The sequence below is a fragment of the Myotis yumanensis genome, unplaced genomic scaffold (assembly GCF_028538775.1).
Source record: "Myotis yumanensis isolate MYYU_CA2020_CCGP unplaced genomic scaffold, mMyoYum1.0.hap1 SCAF_2, whole genome shotgun sequence".
In the NCBI taxonomy this organism is placed as follows: Eukaryota; Metazoa; Chordata; class Mammalia; order Chiroptera; family Vespertilionidae; genus Myotis; species Myotis yumanensis.
In genome coordinates, this window is record NW_027223753.1 from 201,245,615 (window position 1) to 201,269,341 (window position 23,727).

General features: G+C 37.2%; 1 protein-coding gene across 1 annotated transcript in view; it reads right to left on the reverse strand.

The window, feature by feature from the left end:
* Positions 1–23,727, reverse strand: part of TMPRSS15 (transmembrane serine protease 15) — a 103,433-nt gene that overhangs the window by 66,734 nt on the left and 12,972 nt on the right. The window contains exons 6-9 of the mRNA XM_070406988.1: positions 22,529–22,564; positions 12,509–12,640; positions 5,833–5,941; positions 2,538–2,644 (exon numbers count right to left, since the gene is read on the reverse strand). Coding sequence (XP_070263089.1) covers positions 2,538–2,644; positions 5,833–5,941; positions 12,509–12,640; positions 22,529–22,564 — 384 coding nt within the window. The remainder of the gene's footprint in view (positions 1–2,537; positions 2,645–5,832; positions 5,942–12,508; positions 12,641–22,528; positions 22,565–23,727) is intronic.

The following is a 23,727-nucleotide window of genomic DNA, read 5'->3' on the forward strand; positions in this document are numbered from 1 at the left end:
AATATTTAGAAAAATATGGGATTGTAAATCAGAAATGCAGGTCTTGGCATTATTCTAAAATTAACTTTAGAGCTATGAGAAATAATATTGTTCATTAATTACATACAATAATATTATTTTAAATAAAACTGTTGTTTAAACTTAAATCAACATAACGAAGTTTTTGTCAGGCTTTGTGCTAGAGGCTAGGCTAAGATATTATTGCCTTTCTTGAGAAAAGGTATAATTAAAAATTTTTAAATGTAGTTTTAGTAGTCAATGTCATTTCTTATGTTATTTCCAAGTTAAAATTAAATTATTTAGTTTTCAAAAATTTAAAATATATTTCAAAAAAGACCTTAAATATTAAAATACCTATTTGTTATTATTTAAATACCAGAGGCTCAGAGCACGATTAAATTGTGCACGTGTAGGGTCCCCTAGGCCTAGCCTGCCATCAGGGCCATGTCTGCAGCCCGGCGACGCCTTGCAGGCTCCATGGACGCTGCCGGCATCCTCCCCACCCTCCGCCCGCCGCAAGATCTGCTGCTCATTTGGTCGTGACGCCATTAACGCATCACGACTACAGACCTTTTATGGTATACTTTCATATTTTTTAATATTTGGATATTTGTTTCTTTATTGCATTTATCATAATTGTGTGTTATTCACATCATTATGCCTAATGATTCTAAGATTTATTTATGAATGACTGATAATCTAAACATATGAAATAAATAAAAATATTATTTAGGCAAATCAAGGTATTTGAAGAGTAAAGGAAAAAGAGTGCCTTACACTTTCTCTTTAGGGCAGCTAATCTCTACAAATATAGCTTTCATCATGTATAGAGTTTACAGCAGCACTTACACAATATGGTTCTAGAGAACATTTATTGAGTTAAAGTGCTGAGAATACTACTTTGCACATTGCTAGTGATTGATGTACACTAACATTTATTATTATTATCACATTAGCCCTTGAAGAAATTTATATGAACTGGCTTATTTGTCCATCTAAGTAAATATTTATGTTGACATAATATTAAGGAGCTGGACTTATCAGCTACAGAAATAAGTAGATTATGAAATGGCTTGGCCCATTTATTAAACCAAATGTGACTTACCATGAGTTTATCTGTTTTATATACACTCATTATTGAATTTGTACTTGGGACTTTTAAAGCACAATGAAGAAATGCATTGTGTTTGAAGTCAGAGATTTTGGGTTTGATTCCTGCCTCCAACGTTAACTAGCTTCGTGGATTTGTGGTCACTTATTTTCTTATACCTCATTTTCCTCTCCTGTGATGTATATTTGTATATTTATTGAAAATACTAACTAAGAATACCCACAAACAGCACTCAGTATCATGAGTGTTCCACCAATAATACCCAATAAAAAGTCTATATTATTGCCCTAGCCAGTTTGACTCAATAAATAGAATTTTGGCCTGTGGACCAAAGGGTCCTGGGTTCAATTCCAGTCAAGAGCACATACCTCAGTTGCAGGCTCCTCCCCCAGGGAGGCAACCAATCAATGTAAACACATCGATATTTCTCTCTTTCGATATTTCTGCCTTTCCCTCTCTCTCTTCCATTCTCTCTAAGAATCAATGAAAAAGTATTCTCATGTGAAGATGAAAAAATACATATTATTATCTTATCTTAAATATTTCTCAAGTCTATATATCAATCAAAAACATTTGTTAGAATCCTTTTGTCATGTCCCACAAGCACAATTTGAAAGCTGAAATTATTTAAAAAAATGCAGTTATAATAACAGGAGTCATTTGCAACCTCTTCTTAGCTCTTTTTTTGACTTTTCCTTCAAAGTGTGAGAGAAACGAGTTATTCCTTTCACTCCACTTCCATATTCTCTCCTTCATCCTTATTTCCCCTTGGAATTTCACTCCTTTATTGGCTACCAGTTTGGGGTCAGATGGAATAAAGTGGGGAGGGTACATTTAAGTTAGTTAGTGCATTCCCTGCCCTCCCCTCAGTTTCCATTAATGTCCATGTTTTTAATGACAAAAGGTTATGTGCTAACAATACTACCCACATCTACCAATTACTGAGCCTACATTCTTGCTAGTCATTGTCTTACCCACTTTGTTAGTAATAGCCCCAAGGGAGATGGAGGAACACTGCATATTGAAAATAAGAAAAAGAGTTTCCTGAGTTTATAACTTATGCAATGTCAGAGAAATATACTATAGCATTTTTTAGTGTTTGCCTGAGTTTTGCTTAATGGGAAGAAGTAACAAACAAAGCACAGTACAAAGATATAATTATACATATTTTTGGAAAATTCTACATGTTTTTAAATAACATAAAGTAGAATAGAATCAAGTGAGATAGTAACTATTTTACTATTAAGAAGACTGATTGCATAGAGCACTAAATTATTAATTTTTTAAATGAGGAACAGTTTTGTTTATTCCTTTTAGAAACTTGAAGTTTGAGTCTACATGTAGTTCAAAATAAAGAGAAAATACACCTCTCCAGTTTCTCACATATTTTCATTCTAATAATGGATGTATTTTTGTTTTAACTTACCTCTTAGAATCTTGCTTGAACCCACGCCTTCATAGATATTTAATATATCTGTATAATATATGTTGAAGGAATCGAAGCTCAGTTTAATGCAAAGTCCTTGTTTTACACTAAAGTAAAAGCAAAAAATAGGTTATTACACGGAACAATTGTTACAACTCTTAATGCATCCTAGAATTTGAATGCATGTTTCTCATTGTACATAGTAAACACAACATCAGATCAACACTCTTAATAACATTTTTAGTGTCTGGTGTGGTATGGATAGCTATGACAATGTCATGTGGCAGATCTCTAGAACCTTCTCAACTGGCATGACTGAAACTGTACCCAATGAACAGTCACTCCTCATTTTATCCTCCCCCAGTCCCTGGCAATCATCATTCTACATTCTCTCTCTAGGAGTTTGAATAATTTAGATGTGTTATGTCTGATTCAATATCCTTTAATTGGTCTGTTCAAATTTTGCATTTCTTCGTAATTCAGTGTTGGTAGAGTGTATGTTTGTAGGAACTTATCCATTTCCTTTACCCAATTTGTTGATTTATACTTATTTATACTAGTTTCTTATTATTCTCTTAGTTTCTGTAGCATCATCAGCTGTAATCCTCTTCTTTCATTTTTGATTTTATTTGTTCAACTATTCTTTTTTTCTTACTCTAGCTAAATGTTTGTCAATTTTGTTAACATTAAAAAAGCAACTCAGTGTCATTATTTAAAGCTGTTTCCCTATTCCCCTTTCAATTTACTTATTCTCTAATATTAATCATATTTTCCTTCTGCTAACTCTGGCCTCAATTTGTTCTTTTTCCAGTTCCTTGAGGTATAAAGTTAAGTTGATCATTTGAGATCTTTGTTCTTTCTCAATATAGGCATTTATTGTTATAAACTTTCCACTTAGTACTGATTTTTATCCATCTCATAATTTTTAGTATACAGTACTTTTGTTTTCATTTGTCTAAAGATATTTTCTAATTTTCTTTTTTTCTAAGACCCATTGATTATTCAAAAGCCATAGAGGCTTGCATGTTTGTTTTAGGAGTTTCTAATTTTTTGCTCCCTCTGGTGTCCATACGTGGCACTGCAAGTCCATATGATGGCTTTTTAAAAATAGTTTTTGAAGAATTAAGTAATGGAAAATAATTAAAAAGAACAGAACCATACAATTACTTAATTAACAGTGTCATTATTGCATAAATGATATTGCTATTATAGCAAAAGTTTGTTGTGCTCTGCTTATAAGCCCTGTAAATTTGACCTACCTGTATTAAGAAGTGACTATAACAATTACATTATTTTTATTTGGCATTAATAACATTTGAAAGATTGCATGAAGATATTTAGGATTCATGCATTTTCCATTTTCAGATGTAATCTAAGATTTTTCCTACGGCTTTCTGATGACCTTTAGAGTAAGGAATAGAATATTTTTCATTTTACTTATGAACAATGCTAATAGTCATTTATAAATGGTACTTTGAGAATTTGATGTGATTATATTGGAAGCACTATCCTCCAAATTTGTTAATTTTTCACTTGGCAAGAATTACTTAGAATTGCCATTTAATTTATTTATTTATTATTATTATTTTTTAAATATATATATTTTATTGATTTCTTACAGAGAGGAAGGGAGAGGGATAGAGAGTTAGAAACATCGATGTGAGAGAAACATCGATCAGCTGCCTCCTGCACACTCCATACTGGGGATGTGCCTGCAACCAAGGTACATGCCCTTGACCAGAATCGAACCTGGGACCCTTGAGTCCGCAGGCTGACGCTCTATCCACTGAGCCAAACCAGTTAGGGCTAGAATTGCCATTTTAAATACAAAATTGTATCTTTGGCACAAAAGTAACATGTTGTATAGAACATAAAAACAGAGGAAAGTATGCTCCTAGTCATATTACATGACTTCCATGGAGCTTAGCTCCAAAATAGAAATTATTTACAGAGACTGGATGTTGGTCTTTCCCTAAATATTGTCAAGTAAATATGTTTAGAACAATCTTCCCTTCACAGCCCATCTCATCTCTGGGATATGTCCGCATAGGGAAGCAACCCTAGTGAATCTTTATGGGGCCATGTCCTACCATTTGTTTGGCAAGAACCCGAAGCTCTGGCTTTCAGTCTTCTTTAATCAGCTGTTATATTGATTCCCCTAGTTTTCTAGCGAATCATTACAATGATTAAAACTGTGTTACAGTAGGTAGATTGTGAAACCATGGTCTCATCCAGCTGTTAAGAGAAATGAACTAACCAGAATGCCAGTTCTCAAAGTAAATTCCATAGAACAGTTATACTGAAGGCTCTGTGGGGAGAACATGTTCAGTGGCTTAATAGGAAATATATAGGTTTTGGAGATTGGCATAGCATGTTTGAGAAGTACTGAACACTTTTAAAAAATTGCAATGTGTCTATTTCAATATTCTTTATATTTGAGTAAAAATGATTTGTTCCTTAGAATATCTGGGAGGAACAGCAGGTAGCACTCCTCTGTGAAAAAATGCTCAGGTAAACATTAAGGTAGATCAGCCACCAACAGTTGATTAGTTTGATCATCATAATGATTGGATTGGTCAACTGAATTATAAGCTTGGAAGTTAAATATATAGCAACTAGTCCAAGTATTATTCACGATACAGTGAAAAGGCTGTATGCAGCTCTTCATCTCCCATGACTGAGTCACACCAAAGGAGATTTTCATACAGATGCTGACATAATGAGAAAGGCACTAGTCTGGCTTAAGGATGCCTGTGATGTGATAAACCATTTCCTGTGATACACAGACATACACATGTGCTGTTTAATTTGGCAGTACTTGATCTGTGGCAACCGCAGAAAAAAACGTGCTAAAGGGCCAATGAGATGGCCTAATTATTAGACAGGAGGCCTTTGTATTTTATTATTATTTCTTTTAAATTGATTTCATAGAAGTAGGGAGAGGGATAAAGAGATAGAAACATCAATGATGAGAGAGAATCATTGATCAGCTGCCTCCTGCACGCACCACACTGGAGACTGAGCCTACAACCCCGGCTGGAAATCAAACCATGGCCTCCTGGTTCATGGGTTGACCCTCAACCACTGAGCCACGCCCACTGGGCTGACAGGAGGCCTTTTTTAAAGGTTAAGAACAAGAAGGAAACTTCTTGGGCAGATTATTGGTTGGGAAGGCTTTGCTTCATAGCTAATGAAAACAATTTTTGTAAAAATACGTTGCTAAAGGTGGTAAGACTTACTGCATCAGAGAGTGACTTTACGACTTAAGGATGGGGAATAGAAGATGGCATATTACCGTATAATCCACTGGCAAACGGCACTTGATTTAGAAGGCTTTGGATAGTTGGTAGCCTCGAAGGACCCCGAAGATCCGGTCAACAAAAATCTTCCATCACAAGTTGTGGCTGTCAAAAATGACAATTAAGGTTAGACAAAAACAATCTTGGGAGGATTTCCCAAATGAAATGGGATTTAAATAGGTTAATGAACTCTTTGTAGAGCGCTCATGACTGAGTCTGTGTGAGGCTATTTTATAAAACTGAAATGATGCAATGGGAGATCAGATCTCATGCTTAAAATCTACTGGCTATTTTCAAATGACTCCTAGAATGTGTCCTTTTTCTCTGGTATATTGTTAATCCCTCATATGCCCAAAGCTTTGTTGGGGGGGGGGGTGGGGGACACTATAGAAATTGACTAAAGTTAACAAAATTAAATTGCTATCCCTGGAATCTGAGTGCTGAGTAAGCTAATTCTAAAGTAAGGATGGAAAAGCCCATTGTAATATTGCATAGCAACTGTGTTGTTATGAAATGCAAGCTATTATATGATATAAGATAATTTACATGGGCAAAAGAATTAAAGAATTGACCAACATTTAAAAATCTTGGTAAAATAATCAAATGTTTTTGGTTAACTTTTAGCAATTTGGGGTATAATTTTTATAAAGCATAAAAAAATACTTTGGTAAATAAATGTTTAGATTAAAAGTATTTCTAATAACAAGGACCTAGGAATTGATTGCATTGGATTATGACCTGGTAGCCTGATTCCAAGCTGAAGACAACAAAAAATAACAACAAACTGAGAACAGAAAAGATAACCACCCAAGTGCAAGGATTCAACTCTGCACGGGCCGTTACAGACCTCAGGAAAGGAAACAGAGAAAATTGTGGCTTGTCGAGAGAATGAAATCTCCTTTTGTATAAACTTAGAGCTAATTTATATGTTTTAAAGATAAACAGTAAAATATGTGACTTTTTAATGCAGAGCTTAATAATTTTCAAGACACAAAAGAAAATCTTCACCTTCAACCCTGCCCACCACAAATCATGCCCAATAATTGGGACAATGAATCACTGATCTTCAATGGCCGTAAAAGAAAGAATACTGTCTGCTTGTATTTTATGTGATATATAGAGCTTTTTAATCGCAGTTTGTCCAGAAATCTATGTACTCCAAGATTATAAGCAATGCGAGACAGTCCACTGCTATTGTAAATACTTGACATTTAATGAGGTGGGGCCATCAATCCTACCAGCCCTAAAATATAACTGCTGGAATGTATAAAGCATTTTCTGTGTGCCAGACATTTATAAAGTCACTAGAGGCCCAGTACATGAGATTTGTGCACGGGGGGAGGGGTCCCTCAGTCCAGCCTGCACCCTTTCGCAGTCTGGGACCCTTCAGGGGATGGCTGCTTGTGAGCCTAAGCTGGCAGTCAGACATACCTCTCACAGTCTGAGGCTCTCACAGTCCGGGACCCCTTGCTCCTTACTGCCCACCTGCAGCCCGCCACTGCCGCTGCACTCACCAGCCATGAGCCCGGCTTCTGGCTGAGCGGCACTCCCTCTATGGAGCACACTGACCACCAGGGGGCAGCTCCTGCATTTAGTGTCTGCCCCCTGGTGGTCAGTATGCGTCATAGCTACCGGTTGTTCCACTGTTTGGTCAATTTTCATATTAGGCTTTTATTATATAAGATTATATATGCATTAATGTTATCTTCACAACAATCTTATGAGGTCCAAGGTAGGAAAACTGAGGCACAAAAGGTTAAGAAACTAGCATAAATTCTCCCAGCTTATAAGGGACAATTCATAGCAGGCAGTCTTATTCCAGAGCACATAATGCTATATGGCCTGATGCCTTAAAATACAAAGCTATCATGATAATAACACCTACTTTTTGAGCTGAAAAGCAGGGAGTGAATTGTAAATGAAAGAAACAAAGAATTCCATCTCTTTGCAACAGCATAGATAGACCTGGAGATTATTATGCTAAGCAAAACAAGCCAGTCAGAGAAAGACAAGTACCATACGATCTCACTTATATGTGGAATGTAATGAACAAAATAAAATGGTGAACAAAATAGAAACAGAGGCATGTTTAAATGGAACAGATTGACAATTGTCAGAGGGGAGGGATGTGGGGAGGACTTGAAGAGATTAGCCAAAGAACATATATGTGTATATGAATAGCTCAGAGACACAGATAACAATATGGTAAAGGTGGGGGAAAGGGGCACGCGAGCTGGGGGGGGACAGAGGGGGAATAGTGAAGGGTATCTGTAATAATATCAACAATAAAAAGAAAATCCCATCTCTTTCAGTGGTCTTAAAACTAAAATATTGATCACGTTTGCAATAGCAATCCACAACAAACAGGAGGAAGGAAAAAAAAAAAAGAATATAAAAGGGAACAGAACAAAACCAATTTAAGAACTTATAAAACCTATTTGTGAAGCTGGTATATAATAGTACTTCTTTGTATCATTCACTACAAATATTTTGAGGAAGAAATCAACAGCTTTGTGCCTCACAACAGGATTCATAATTTCCCAAAAGGCTGAGTTATGTCCCTGGTGGCAGAGATGGTTATATGTTGGCTCTACCCTTTTCCAATCCCTTCCTAGGAACATGACTGACCTGCCCCTACCACAGTGGGTTCCCATGACCGAGTCTGATCAATAAACTACTGTGGAAATGGTTCTGTTTATTTCCAGATGGGATTTCTAAAGATCTCTGTAGCATTCTTCCTTGCCTGTCAGCAGGTTGCAGAGTGTGGAGGGGAGGCCTTGGGACAGAGGGGACAGTGGAGGAGCTGCATCCTGAATGCCTACATAGGAGCACAGCCCTCTGCCATCTTCCTGGGACTGTGATGTGAATGACAAATAACCCAGCATTGTCTGAAATCACTAAGAGTGTGCATCACAATGTTTAGCCTGCCCTGAAGAATATGATCAATTTGACTGTCCGGGGGTCTATGCAAGTGCTGAGTGTTAGTGGGGAGGGACACTCTACACTGAAGGGCCTTTGGTGAATTCCTGCATGCAAGTAAAGGTGAAGAAGAATATTTTTGATGGTATTTAAAATAAAATTGCAGTATGATTAAACTACTCATCATAGCAAAGCTCACAATGTCAAAATATTATTTCAAGATAGAGGTCTGTGCGAGGGACTTCCTTATGTATTCTCTCAGTTAATTTCAGATATTGGTGGAGAACCTAATTTTACATACGGCAATGAAGAAAGATAACCTTTTGGGAAAACAGGTATAACGCAGCTGTGGCTGAGTAGGATTACTGGGGGTTCAGGGTAATAACTTTTTAGACTGCAAAGTGCTTTCCAGTGCAGTATCAGAAAAAATTCTGAGTGGGAGATAAATGAGTCTGTCAAGTAACACCAGCAGTTCTTTTGAGCTACCAAAATCTTGTCTGTGGTGGGATGGGACTTACAAGGGTATATACTCTTAGAACCTGCTAAGAGCTCCCTCTGCAGGCTCAATATTTACATGGTTGTGCCGGGCATTGAATTCTCCCGGATGCTCAGGTCCAACTTTGGTGGATAGTTTCTATGGCCATCACTCTGGTCTGTGGTGCACACACAGAGCAGCATGCAAACCATTTGTGGAGACACTTGCCAACTTCCAAATAGACCTGAACATTGGGCTGAAGGCTGTGAGTCAGCTAAAAAGTTAACTTTCCTGCTGATGCGATTCTAATCAGAAGGAAAAAACAAGTTAAAGAAATCTTGGTTCAGCTATAGTCAGCTCTAAGTTGTGCAAACTTAAATAACTAAAGACTAAAAGCGGAAGCTGTGTGGGGAAGTCAATATTAATGTGACTCTCTTAATAACATAAGCTAGAATTAGAGCTCACAACTGGGGAAAAAAGAGAAATAGAGGGAGATTATAGGCCAATTTCATATAGAAAGAATGTACTTAAATTAATTTTGCTGTGAATGTAGATTGATGGACAAGGACTTTCAGGTAGAAATGCTACCTGATTTGATGCTAAGGTGAAGTCACTGCTTTTGGGCTCATAATTAAATGATAATAATTAATAATAATTAATAATAATTAATAATAATTAAATGATAAATAAAACAATTTATATGCCTGAATTCTAGTTGGATTAATATAGATTAATTGATCTATTTATCCAATTCCTAATCTACAAATTCTTTATACTTATTTTCCAAAATAGATACAATACTACCAATAATATAATGCTAAAATACAAATAATGAAGAGAATCAAGAAAAATAAAAAATGGGAACTGGGGGGATTAAGAAGGTCAGTGATACAAATGACAAGTTGATACTAAAGTTCAATTAACACAAAATTTCCAAGAGACTGAAAATTAATAAAGCACTTGGTCCTTAACACAAATTTAGGGAATTAGTTCAGTTCTAATAGTGAGTGAGGCTCATGCCATGAATTTATAGTGGCTCAGAAAAGTAATTCATGGCTTTATAACGTATTTTAGGAAAAGTTTCATACTTACAAGATACATTTATGGTGATTTTTTGATATGCACTGATATTACTTTACCATGAAAATTATTAACTCCATGACAGTAAAGATCAAATTATAGGTGTGGTTCATTTCATGATTATATACACTCACCCTCCTTTCCCCAATTTAAAGTTATTGATCATCATTATACAGGCTTAAAGCCATGTGTCTCACTTTGGCATACATTATTATTTTTGAAATATAAATCAACATCACCTGTATTACCTCATGATGGCACACTTGTATTATATTCTCCCTGAAAGGGTTTTGAAAACTGCCTGGAAACCATAGCAAAAGAAAAATAGGTTTCTTTCTTCTGCTTTGAGTAACTTAGTTATATAAAATAGATTAAAAATATTCTGTAGCCTGCACTTTCTTCCAATATGCTATGAGTGCACTTCAAAGTATGCAGCTAAACTTTGAAGGTTTGAATTTTATCCAAGAACATTTGAATTAGGATTTCTTAATAAAAGAAGCCTCTTTGGTCAAGTTGCCTCTTTTTTTTTTTTTTTTTTTTTGAGTTGGTGATGGGAAACAGACCAACTTCCTGTCTTTTAAAGTATGTTTCAAGTGGATAGGTAATTTTTAAAACTTTGTTGTTATTGGAGTGTTCATCTTCAATTAATATCACCCAAGAAGAGCAAAGTGAAGCAAATACTAGAACAGCAAAGTGTAGCAAATAATAACTACAGCCTTTACACACTTCAGGAACTAATTGTTCTCAGGATCAACGTTGACATTAATTATGAATCACACCAAAAATTATTCAATTCATGCTTTCTGTTTAATTTTTCAAGAACCAATTATAAGTTAGAATTATTTGAATAGGTCTTCACATTGCTTATTAATCTATTTTATACTTAAGTGGTAATCTTTCATGTATATGTTACTCAACTATACAATGAAAAAATAAGTCAAAGAGTAAATGTGTTTAAATCACTTAGGGCCATGCTTGGCATATAGTACTCACCACTTAAGTGCTAATTACTAATGATAGAAACTGTTATTATTAACAGATGCCAACACTTACAAATAAAACACAGATGTTTTATTCATGAGACTTTAAGATCTTATTCAAAACTGATTTCCATTATTCACAGATCTACAACTCAAGTACATTTTTTTTGGTCTATTTGTTGTTTCTGTGCCAAAAGGCAAATAAAAGCAACAATCAAAATGAAAGAATGGCAAGTACTGAGCTAGGGACCATTAAAATGGAAAAGGAAGACTGACATTATGATGGCGAAAAAAATGAAAAGCACTCAAATTCATAACAATCACTTTGGAATAGTTTAATACGGGATGGAAAAGAATGCCATTCTTTTGCCCCACTTATGACAGGCATTGCTAACCACAGCATCCTTTCTATCATCATCAAATGAAAGTCTGTTTTATTAATATTTTATAAAATAAAGTTTAGGAAAATAGTATAAATATGTTTTAGATTTTGTGTTAAATTATAATCATGGCTATTGGGAAATCTTATTCTCCAGTAGTTTCTGGTATCTGAGGTGTGTGTGTGTGTGTGTGTGTGCGCGCGCACACACACAGTGAGGATCTATGTATATAAACATGGTCTACATACATATGCATGGTGTATATATATATATGATCTGGGTCTATGTATTGTGGATGAGAAAAGGGGTTCTATGGCAAGTAACCTCACGGGATGATCTGATTATAAATTCATACTTGGGCAGGTCACACTGGGTAGTCACTCCTGGTATATACCTTTTTTTAGTAAAAGGCTTGTCTTTGCCTTAAGTAAGTCCTGTCCATACTCTCTGGGCATCTAAGTTAATAGACCTTTGAAATTGCCCCTCTTTCAGACCACTCTTTCAAATATGTGACTCCCCTTCAAACCTCTTCTTCTAAAGTACAAGAGCACATGATAGTAACTATCCTGTAATCAATGCCCGGCTTGCTTTCTCCAACTTTCGTGCCATCTCCCTTATGTTCCCTCCTTCATTTCAAATGCATAAGAGACACTGCAGAACTAAATTGCTCATCCCCAGAGCATTTAAGATCTCGCTCCCTTGCACATGTTGTCAATTTGGCTCAAATAAACTCTTATAGAAATTCTCCACAGGTTTGGGTGTCTCCAAGGTCAACGGTATGTGTACATGGTCTACATCAAGTAAGGGGGGAAGAGAATAGGGAGGGAACATTACTTACCACAAGTTTTATTGTCTTCATCAGAACCATCTGGGCAGTTTAATTCTCCGTCACAAAATAAATCAATTGCGATACATTTTAGAGCATCAGCACAAGGCCTTGAACCAGGCGGGCACTTCACTGAGACATTGCCTTTAGGAAAAAAGATTGAGTTTGTAAATTTACTGCATACATATTATATTTAATTTCTTACCATAAGTACAATGTTTGGATATTTAGTATGCATTTTTGTCATTTAGATTCTGACTTATAAGCACATATTTCGATTTCCCCTGGAAATAATAATTTCATTTAATATATCAATTATTTGTAAAAATTTAAAATTTTATATTAAACAAATTCTTCATAGATGTTAAATATGAATGTTTATTTTGTTTTAACCTTGATAAATCAACACTGCAGTTTTGACACTTGGCCCCTAATGTTTACACCTCCTAGGAGTGTTATATACTTTATATGGGACAATTTGTTGGAATGTTTTCCACGGCATCTGCATTACTGGTAATCACTTCATTTACTCATAAACATATTATTCAAAAATATTGTGGCTGAAATCAAGGTTTGCATTCTGTAGAGCAAAATTTGTCAACGAAAGCCATTTTATAGTAAAATAAAATACTTAAAATTCCCAGCACAGTTCTAAATTGAGCAGTGGAAAAAATCCAATGACTATTTCCTTCAAAATTTGTTTGCTTCTTGGGTCAGGGGTTCTTAACAGGAAAGACATGCCCCTGAAGCGTTCTGTGTCACCTCTTGCTTGGATCTGACCAATGTGCACCTCTCAGCCTGTGCTGTCCTTCACCTTCTTCTCTTCTATATGCCTACACATAGAGATGCAGCAAGAAACTCATTTTACTCTAGAAATTAACTTGGACATCTTAGGTGTGATTCAAAAAAGGACATGTTGTTTTATGCTCACTAGATAAAGACATATGTTTTTATTTTTCAGAGCAGTGTGATAATCTGATTATTTTTGTCTATGATTAGAATAACAATGATGGTTTAAAGTTTTTGAAAATCTTTAAACTCAATAGCATTTTTTTGGGGGGGGGGGGGGTTATTGTTCTTAACTTTAAAACCAGCACTGCACTGCCATCTGCTGGGCTCTAAAATCATATTTTACTCTGCAATGTCCCCTAATGCTCTATGAAATTAATTGCAAAAATAAAAGTGCTTATGTCAATGAATCTACTAAGGTACTACCTAATTTGGAACATCTATGGACAGAGTTGCTGAGTATATATAGAACTAAATTAGATCTTTGTAATTAGCTCCAATTAAAAAGGATATAAACATTTGGGAAATTCATGGATAACCTAACATCTAAAAATCGAACAAGAAAAAGATCTGAGCTGTTCACAAATGACAGAATATTCCCATATAAGACATTTAAAAAAGAATGATAAAAAGGATACTGAATAAACCCAAATGCATACTATAACCATTGATATCTATGAAATAATAATCAAAAGAGTCCTTAATCATTAAGTCCCTGACCCATGAAAGGTGGAGTGTCAGTAGTATTCCAAAAATGATTGCTAAATAAATAAACAACAAAAAAGTTTTATTTTAGACACTCTAGGTCTCATTTCAATAGTAGTTAATAGAATTCTAGCTATTTAGATTTGGGGATATAGCTAGGAAGGTGTAAACTTTGTCTGTTCTAATACTTCCCATGGGAACCTCACTCCCTGATGCTCCATATTTCTATCTGTTGCCTATTAAATGCTGTAGATCCAACCTCAAAACCACATGTGATCCTTTGATGTCATTAATGATTATTCACTCATTCCATAAGTATTTATTGTCTATTTATTTGTGTAACACATTTTTAAGGGAGGGAGGTAAAGGGAGGAGTAAGACAGAGACTCTAGTCTCATGGAGCTTGGAGTTTAGTGAGAGACTGGGTCATTACTAATCTCTCTATATAAAAGCCTAATATGCAAAGTGTCCCCTAGGGCAGTGGTCGGCAAACTGTGGCTTGTGAGCCACATGCGGCTCTTTGGTCCCTTGAGTGTGGCTCTTCCTAAGCCTTAGGAGTACCCTAATTAAGTTAATAACAATGTACCTACCTATATAGTTTAAGTTTAAAAAATTTAGTTCTCAAAAGAAATTTCAATCGTTGTACTATTGATATTTGGCTCTGTTGACTAATGAGTTTGCCGACCACTGCCCTAGGGAGTTCCACTGACCAGGAGTTTGATCGCTTGCTATGATGTGTGCTGACCACCAGGGGTTGGTGTGGAACAAAGGAAGGCCTCGGCCAGCAGCTGGCAGCTGGGGAAGGGAGGCCATGGCCGGCAGCCACTAGGGACCCTACCCATGCATGAATTTCGTGTACTGGGCCTCTAGTTAGATTTTAAAAAGAGACCTAAAAATGTGCGGTGGGAACACCAAGGATTAGGCAATTTGTTTCCTTTTGAGATAGAGGTTGTAAACATCTTTACATAAAGCAGGTTTTGAAGGATGCCTAGAAAGTACCAGAAAGAGAGGCATATGGAATGTACACACTGTGTGACAGGAGCATATGTGGAAAACAGGTGAATCTAACTTCTCTGGATGGTAAGATGTTTGTGAAAGCCATGGAAGGCAGGGAGTGTAGTGCCAAATACTAGGGGACCTTTTTCATCTTTGTAAAATGTTAGAAATATGTTTTTCTATAGGCAATGGCATGGAAAGTTTTTAGATATCTATGTGATATGACCAATCCATGTCTCAATAACATAATTCCGGAGCCAAGTGGAGAGTCATGTAGAAAGAGGAGACCAAGATAAACTGTTACAATAATCAAGGAGAAAGTTAATGAGGGTTGGGACTCTTGCATTAGAAGAGGAGATGGGACATGGAATCAGTTGCTATTTTGAAAATAAAATTGGTGAGCTTTAGTGGTCAGATATGTTCCTGACCAAAGGGATATGGACGCTAAGAATGATACCTATACTTCTGGAGTGGCCAGTTAAATTACTAAGTGTCATTAGTTACAATGTATATCTCTCTATATATCTATATATATAAAACCCTATTATGCAAATAGACCAAACGGTGGAACAACTGAACAACCAACCAAACCGGTCGCTATGACATGCGCTGACCACCAGGGGGCATGCACAGAACATGGTGGGTATCGGCCATGGCAGGATGGTGGAGCAGGTGAGTGGGGGTGCCAGACCAAGGTGGGGCACCGGTCGCTGTCATTGGGGTGAGCCTCTGGTGGTAACTGAAAATTCTTTGCTCCCACTTGCCAAGGTCCCATTGGCTGCTCGCACCCGCTGCTGGCATCAGCCCCAATTGCTCTGCGCTGTCAGCACGTGGGAGTGGTGGCAGTGGGGATGAGATTGCCAGCAGACAGGGGACCTGGGGCCACAGTGGAGGGGCCGGGCGGGGCACGCAGGATGGGCCAAGACCCAACCCTGTACCCACTGCAGCCTCACGGCCCACAGTTCCTTTCAAGGTGCACAAATTTGTGCACTGGGCCTCTAATAGTGAATATAAGAGCAACAGCTGGTGGGATTAGAAAATGACTCTAGTTTGAAGTATTTTGATTTGAAAGTAGAAATATTAGTAACTAGCTTATTTTGTATTATATTTCTATAGATTGTTTCAGAAACACTTTTCAGCTGCCTTGGTCAATGAAGAAAGAGAATATATATATTTTTAATTCTCACCCGAGGATTATTTTTTCATTGATTTTTAGACAAAGTGGAAGAGAGAAGGCAAGACAGAGAGCAACATCAATGTGAGAATTGGTTGCCTACTACATGAGCCTGACCAGGGCCCAGGCTGAGGAGGAGTCTGCAACTGAGGTATGTGCCCTTGACCAGAATCAAACCTGGGACCCTTTGGTCTGCAGCCCAACACTATCCACTGAGTCAAATTGACTAGGGCAAGAAGTTCCTCATATTGAAACCAATATGGAAAATATAATCTATCTATATAATAAAGAGGTAATATGCTAATTGGTCCTAACGGTGTCCCAGTCACAACCGGTCAACAGGCTGCAAGCTCACAGGAGCTGGTGGGCGAGGATGGTGGCGGGGACTTCTGCCCCCAGCAGAGGCGCATGCAGGCCTGTCCAGGGCTTAAGTAATGCTGCCTTGGAAGCAGAGGCCACTCCTGATGGAGGCATGCTCAGGCAGGAGCTGGTGGGCGGGGATGGGGGCAGGGACTTGCGTCACGGGAACATGAGGCTGCCACTAGGGGCGGTCCCCCCAACTGAGGTGCTCGAAGGCCCGCTGCACCGCCCACCCAGAGGGGGGCGTCAGGACGGGCCATGGCGACCTCCCCGGCAGAGGTGCATGCAGACACTGCCCAGCCCAAGGGGAGAGTCAGGACAGGGGCAGGGCCTCAGCAAAAAGCTCTCAGCATTTCTGTGCTGGGGTCTGAAGGTGCAGAGAAGAAGGGAGAGCAGATGGGCAGTTAGGGGGGTCAGGCCAGGAGGGAAGAGCAGTTAGGGCCATCAGGCAGGTGAGCACTTCGGAGCCAGTGGTTCTGGATTGCAAGAGGGATCCCAGATTGGGGAGCATGCAGGCCAGGCTAAGGGACCCCCCCTCCCCGCCGGTGCACAAATTTCGTGCACCAGGCCTCTAGTATATATATAAAGAAGTAATATGCAAATGAGGTCAGGACTTCATAACCTTCACGACCAGCTTAGGAGGAGTGGCTGGGCTTAGCCCCAAGCCTGAGAGAACAACACACAGGCGTGGCCCGGAGCTTGAGAGATCAATACAGAGGGGCGCCTGCTCCAAGCCTCTGCAGTGCAGCTGGGGGCAGGCCCCCAGTGGACACACACACATACACACACACACACAGGGCACCTGCTCAGAGCATCCGCGGCCAGACTGTGGCTTCAGTAGGTCATCCCCTGAGGGCTCCTGGACTGTGAGAGTGGGCAGGCTGGGCTGAGGGACCCCCACCCACCAGTGCATGAATTTCGTGCACTGGGCCTCTAGTTGTTATATAAGAGCAGTATGGTTTAGCTGTTTATTAGATTGTATTTTTAGCTCATTTTACATACACATATATGGTGACAATTTCCAACAAAATCATTGGTTAAAGCATTAACTGTTACAGAAATTAGCCAGATGCCAGTTTTTTTTTTTTTTAATGACCTTTCATTTTTAAAACTAGAGTTCTTTGACTTGTGGACTACTCTATTTGCCATTTCATTCCTTAATTTTTGCTCTGGTCTTTCTCTTTTTCTAGGTCTGCCCTGTACTTTTCAATAGAGAATTTTCAGGAAAGGAGTTAAATAATTGTGTGATTTTTCTTTATTTTTATTGATTTCAGAGAAGAAGACAGAGGGAGAGATAGAAACATCAGTGATGAGAGAGAATCATTGATCAGGTGCCTCCTGCACGCTTCCCACTGGGGATTGACCCCACAACTTGGGCGTGTGCCCTGACTGGGAATTGAACCTGACCTCCTGTTTCATAGGTTGCTCAACCCCTGAGCCACTCTGTCTGAGCTAAATAATTATATTTTAAGAGAATATTAATTGGTTTTGTTTATTAAAAGCTGATCAAATTCCCTGGATATTAGTTACTGTTATCTTGATTGGGAAAAGACCTGCACATATTTTTATATCTATATGATATTTTATCTTCAGGGTGTTAATTTCCTGGCATATTATGAAAACCCAAAAGTAAACTAGTATTAATTGGAGTTCTGCACATGAAAAGTTTTAATTATCCATTTACACTTGTATCATGAAAGATTCAGTATAAACTTAGTGTGATTACTTCAGCATGCTCCAAAGTCATAATAATTTCTAGTGATTTGGGGTGAGGAACCTCCTGTGTCTACTTGGGCAGGCCCTGTGCTTGGCATATGGAGGATGAAAGACTGAAATCCATTTTTTTCCTTTCAAACCAGTTATAAAAGGTGTTAATGCAAGATAATAATTTGAAAATTACATTTTGGAAATCTTAGATTTTTATTTTCCCTGTTATTTATTTATTTCAAACATATTTTTATTTATTTCAGAGAGGAAAGAAGAGGGAAAGAGAGATAGAATCATCAATTATGAAAGAATCATTGATCAGCTGCCTCATGCACACTCCCGAATGGGGATCAAGCCCACAACCCCAGACCAGGTTTATAGGTCAACTGGAGGCCCGGTGCACAAAATTCATTCACGGGGATGGGGGGAGGATGTCCTTGTACCCTCTCCAATCAAGGACCACTGGCTCCTAACCCCTCATCTGCCTGCCTGCCTGCCTGCCTGATCGCCCCTAACTGCCTCTGCTGCCTGCCTGATTGCCCCTATCCACTCTGCCTGCCTGCCTGATCTCCCCTAACCGCCTCTGCCTCAGCCCCCACTACCATGGCTTTGTCTGGAAGGATGTCTGGTCTATCTGGTCTAATTAGTATATTACCCTTTTATTAGTATAGATGATCAACCACTAAGCCATGTCAGCTGGACTATTTTCCCTGTTATTTAAATGGGATTAATAATACTAAGCATCCAAGCGATGCTACTTGAGACAAATTGAGCCCAAGAGCCTTATAGCTTGCTTAGCAGTGGAAGTAGAATCGGAATCCTAGAACGCCTGCCTTTAGAGAACAACAGCATTTCACTACACTGTATTGGAAAAAGAGCTATCACCTTACAGAAATTCTCATCCACTTTGATAGAACAAATTTAATCTTTTTAGCAAGACAATGGTGGGTCAATCCAAATGAAATTACAGTGGAAAGCTACTTTAACAGTTCTGATATCATGTGCACAGAAAGGTCTTCAGTGCTTAGCAATATATTAATATTGTTCTCTTAAATGTAGAGAAAGAAAAACACTTAAAGTCATAATGCATTTGGTGTCAGAAAAAGTCCCTGTGTTATAGTCTTGGGGCAATTCTACTGAGGAACATAATTCTACCTTAGCTTCTCTTGACCCAATTTCATTAAATCAGCCAATTATTTTTCTTCAATCCCCAAACTCTTGCACCTAATGGAATGGTAGCAAGATTGCATTTTTGTATGAGGTTGAGAAAGCCCATGATAGTGAAACTTTGTGTTTCTGCAATAATTGCCTACACAGTAAGTAACAAAAGACTAGGACAAGCTGTATGCTACAAACCCTGCAAGCATTTGAACAATTGCCCAAAACCACCCCTCTGGGTACTCTTTAGCAGCCCAGAAATCAATCAGTGAAATGTAACTTTAGTTCTTATCTCTCTCCTTAGTGTTACAAATGGGTTAGTAAAACTTTACGGTAATTGACAACAAAGGCAGTTGAACAATAGAGCGTAGTCCTCATGGACTTTGTACCAGCTATCATACAAAAATTTTCTTTGGCATAATTTATAATAGTATTAACGGCAGGTATATGATGCATGCATTTGTTGATTTTTCTCAAACTCTGTCTCCCAGGCATATAAACATGAGAATAAACTTAACATCCTTGAAAAGCATATTCATAATAAATTATGGCTTGGAAACTGCAGTTTTCAAGTTTAATTGCCTTGTTCCCCTCTATAAATCAATAGTATCTTGCCGGCTGAGAGGAATAAGTGGGAAATATGATTTGGAACTCATGGATCCAATAAAAGAGGGAATATGATATTTTTCCACCTACTTACCTTATAATTCTGTGAGGATTGATTAAGGTAATTCAATACAGTCTCCAATAATAAGAAGTTTCAGAATTGAAGTTTGTGTTTTTTGTGTTTTTATTTTTTTTGTCAAATAAATGATCCAATTAAAATGGGTATTACTGAGTATAATCATCTCATTTTAATCTTAGTTTAGTTTTTGAAAGTTCTGTTAAAAAATGTAGCCAACTATTTTTTTTTTAAAAAAAATTCAGAATAAGGAAGGGAGTAGGGATGTAGCATTGGTTGTGTCCCTCTTTATGCTAGTCATGAATGGCGACGGTACTGTGGTATCTGTTTTCTCTCTCTTAATTCTCATGACCACTCTCTAAGACATTTATTTTAATTATCTTTTAGACAATTAATATAAAGTTTAAAAAGACTCAGTAGCTTGCCAAGTACTACATATAGAGTAACTGGTGAATTTAGTTAGTGGTGGGTTTACCATGTCTTTTTAATGACTGAGAGTTGTATGTTACTTTTTTCTTTTCATTTTGAATAACAACTGTTTAAAATGTGATAGCTAAGACTAAATGTATGCTTAACCCATTCCTGTGGTTTTTTTGTAGGAAAGGAGATTTCTGCTCTACTCCCCAGGAGAGAAAAATATGGGAGGAGTATTACCCTATGTTCTTTGTCCCCCATTCATCATTTCTTTGGCCAGAGGAAATTGGGCATATGGTTCAGCCACCTCTTATATTTTTGATGGGTATATCTTCAGGAGAGTAAGAGTGAAAAAGTTAAGTCCAAGGATTTCTTGCTTTGACATTGATTTTTCTCCCCTAAGTCTTTCCACATATTTCTCTTAGGATATTTTATAAACCTAAGGGGTCCTCAATAACTTGGATTATATGAATCATTCACAGACAGACAAATAGAAAACAGGACACTAATTTGAATATTTGTTACTGACTTTCAACATTTTGAAAATAAATTGATCTTAATATATTCAATTATTTTTTCAGTTTACTTTTAGGCTGAACAAACTAACCTTTATCAATCCTAAGACCATGCTTTGAAAGTGTGTTGAAAGGTGATTGTAGATGCCATAGTCTTTCACTTTGGAGAAGGAACTATGACCTGAAGAGTAGTTTTATTTTTCTATATTTGTACGACTATATGAACAACAAGTAAATACAACAGCAGGCAGGTTTATCCTACCATAAAAGACCTCTATGAGTTTGGAGGTGTGATAGTTTGTTTCATAAAGCATTCTTCGGTTTTCAAACATCACATCAACCATTTCATACAAGAATTATTCAGTCTTACCCAGAAGGGCATTTACACAGAAATGTCCTCTTCATGTATGTATATAACAATAACACAAAAATGGCATTATTATTTTAGGAGCTGAAGATCTATGCAATATTGCCTGTATGGAGTTTACTGGATGAGATTGGGGACACACGCAGGCCATTCAACATGACAGTTAGGTTGGGGCCAGAGAAGTTGCTTTAGTGAACCAGCAGATAGACAAAGAACAGTAGATAATTGCTAGAAATTCAGATATATTGTCACATCAAAGATACACACCGGGAGTTGGCACAAAGTAGGCACTTAATGAAAAATTGTTGAATGAATGAATCAAGGCTACTTTGGTCCTGGTTTGGCAACCAGTACCTGTGGGTGTTACTAGGTGTGAAAATACAAATACATTAAAAAAAAAATCTCATTTAAAATGTATTTGTATTTTCACACCTCAAAGGCCTGGGATGGAGGGGGTCAAAGGGGGAAAAAAGGCTGACAGCTGTAATACTTTTAACAATAAAGATAAATTAAAAATCTCATTTAAGATGATGTCAGAAAGCCGGGCAGGAGAAGCTCTCTCACACACAACACTCAATGTACCTTGCAGATTTTAGCAGGAGAAAGATTTTCTCCTTGTCTAGCAACAGGCTCAGCCAATAATAAACCACCATGACTCAGCCAATGGGAAGCCACTACACTTCAAACTTCCCTATCTTCCAATGGCATCTTGTTTCTAATAGCTGCTCCCACCCACTCTACTTTTTTAGAAAGTAACATTCTCTTGGTTTTCTCATAGCTTGCATGTCCCAAATTGCAATTCCTTCGGCAATTACTGAGTAAGCCAATTTTGTGTAAAATAACTGGCTGTTTTATTTTTAAAGTTAACATAGAAAGGAGCAAGCATGTCTGAAACCTACATTTTTATCCCATTGGTGGCATTCTTAGCGATAGATAATAACCTCAGTTCTCATAAAGGACTGGAGTGAGGACGGACAATCCAGGCATTAGCACAAAATATGTTATTAACTTTTGGTGAAATCTAAAGCTAAAAGTGCACATTTTAAAGCTTTAGTTTTCTTATCTATAAAAGGGGTAATATTAACTATTGTGTTAGAGAAGCCTAGAACGAAACATTAGTGAAGACTTTTTTTAAAACAAAAAAGATAATATTATCAAAACTGACCTGTGGTTGTCAGAGGACTGTTGGTTGTTAATTTGCCTGTAAAATAAAAGAAATGACATTAAAACAACTATTACATTTTAAACTGATTATTAGGAATTTGTTGTATATTCTTCCTGTTTAACATTCAACTTGACAGCTTTTAAGTTACTTTGAATTATTAGAACCTATTAACTTGAGAATATATCATTTGTACCTGGATCTAAGAATAAATCTTTTCATTGATCTTTAGAATTGTAGAGTGGAGGTTATTAGATTTTTCAAGTCATCTTTTATCTATTTTTAAAAAAAATGTATTTTTATTGATTTCAGAGAGGAAGGGAGAGGAAGGAGAGAGAGATAGGAATATCAATGATGAGAGAATCACTGATCGACTGCCTCCTGCACATTCCACACTGGGGACCGAGCCTGCAACCCGGGCATGTGACCCTACTAGAAATTGAACCTCAACCTCCTGGCTCATAAATTGATGCTCAACCACCAAGCCATGCTGGCTGGGCCATCTTTGATGTCTTAAGTATAAAAGGTGATGTTTTAAAATTATTAATAGTAGCTAAATATGGGATTCATTAATTTTGTACTGGCTGTAGACTTAAATGTTCTAGGTTAATCTGATGTTATTTGAAATAGAAGCTTGGGTTATGCTTAGACCATAGGCTTTGGGGTACAAAGGACTTGCTTTCAATTCCTGAATTTGACACTAAATAGCTGTATGACTCTTTTCACTTGAAAAAAATATTACCTCTGTACAGGATCATTTTGAGAACTAAATGAAGTAATGTTTGTAAAATATAGTACCTGGCCCAAGTAAATATTTTTTAAAAAGAGGCTTTCAAATATTATAAAAATGGTCATGAGTATAGAGAATACCAACAGTATTGGTGTCTTTATGGTTCTATAACAAGTTTTGCTTTAAAAATCATTTATATATAAATTTGACATTTGGGATTACTTCTGAAATATTCAGGAAGATTGTATTAGTTACAATTTATGAGAAACAGATTTTCAGAGAAGTAGAGTTGGCAGAGCCAAGATTAATATTCATAGCTATGACTTCAATTTAAGTGATTTTTCTATAAAAGAATAATTTTACATTTTAAGATAACTCAGTTAATTCTAAAATTATTTATAATTTCCCAAAGCAAACTATTTTGATAGTGGTGTGATCTTGATAAAACAAAGTTCTACTTTTAAAGAGCAGT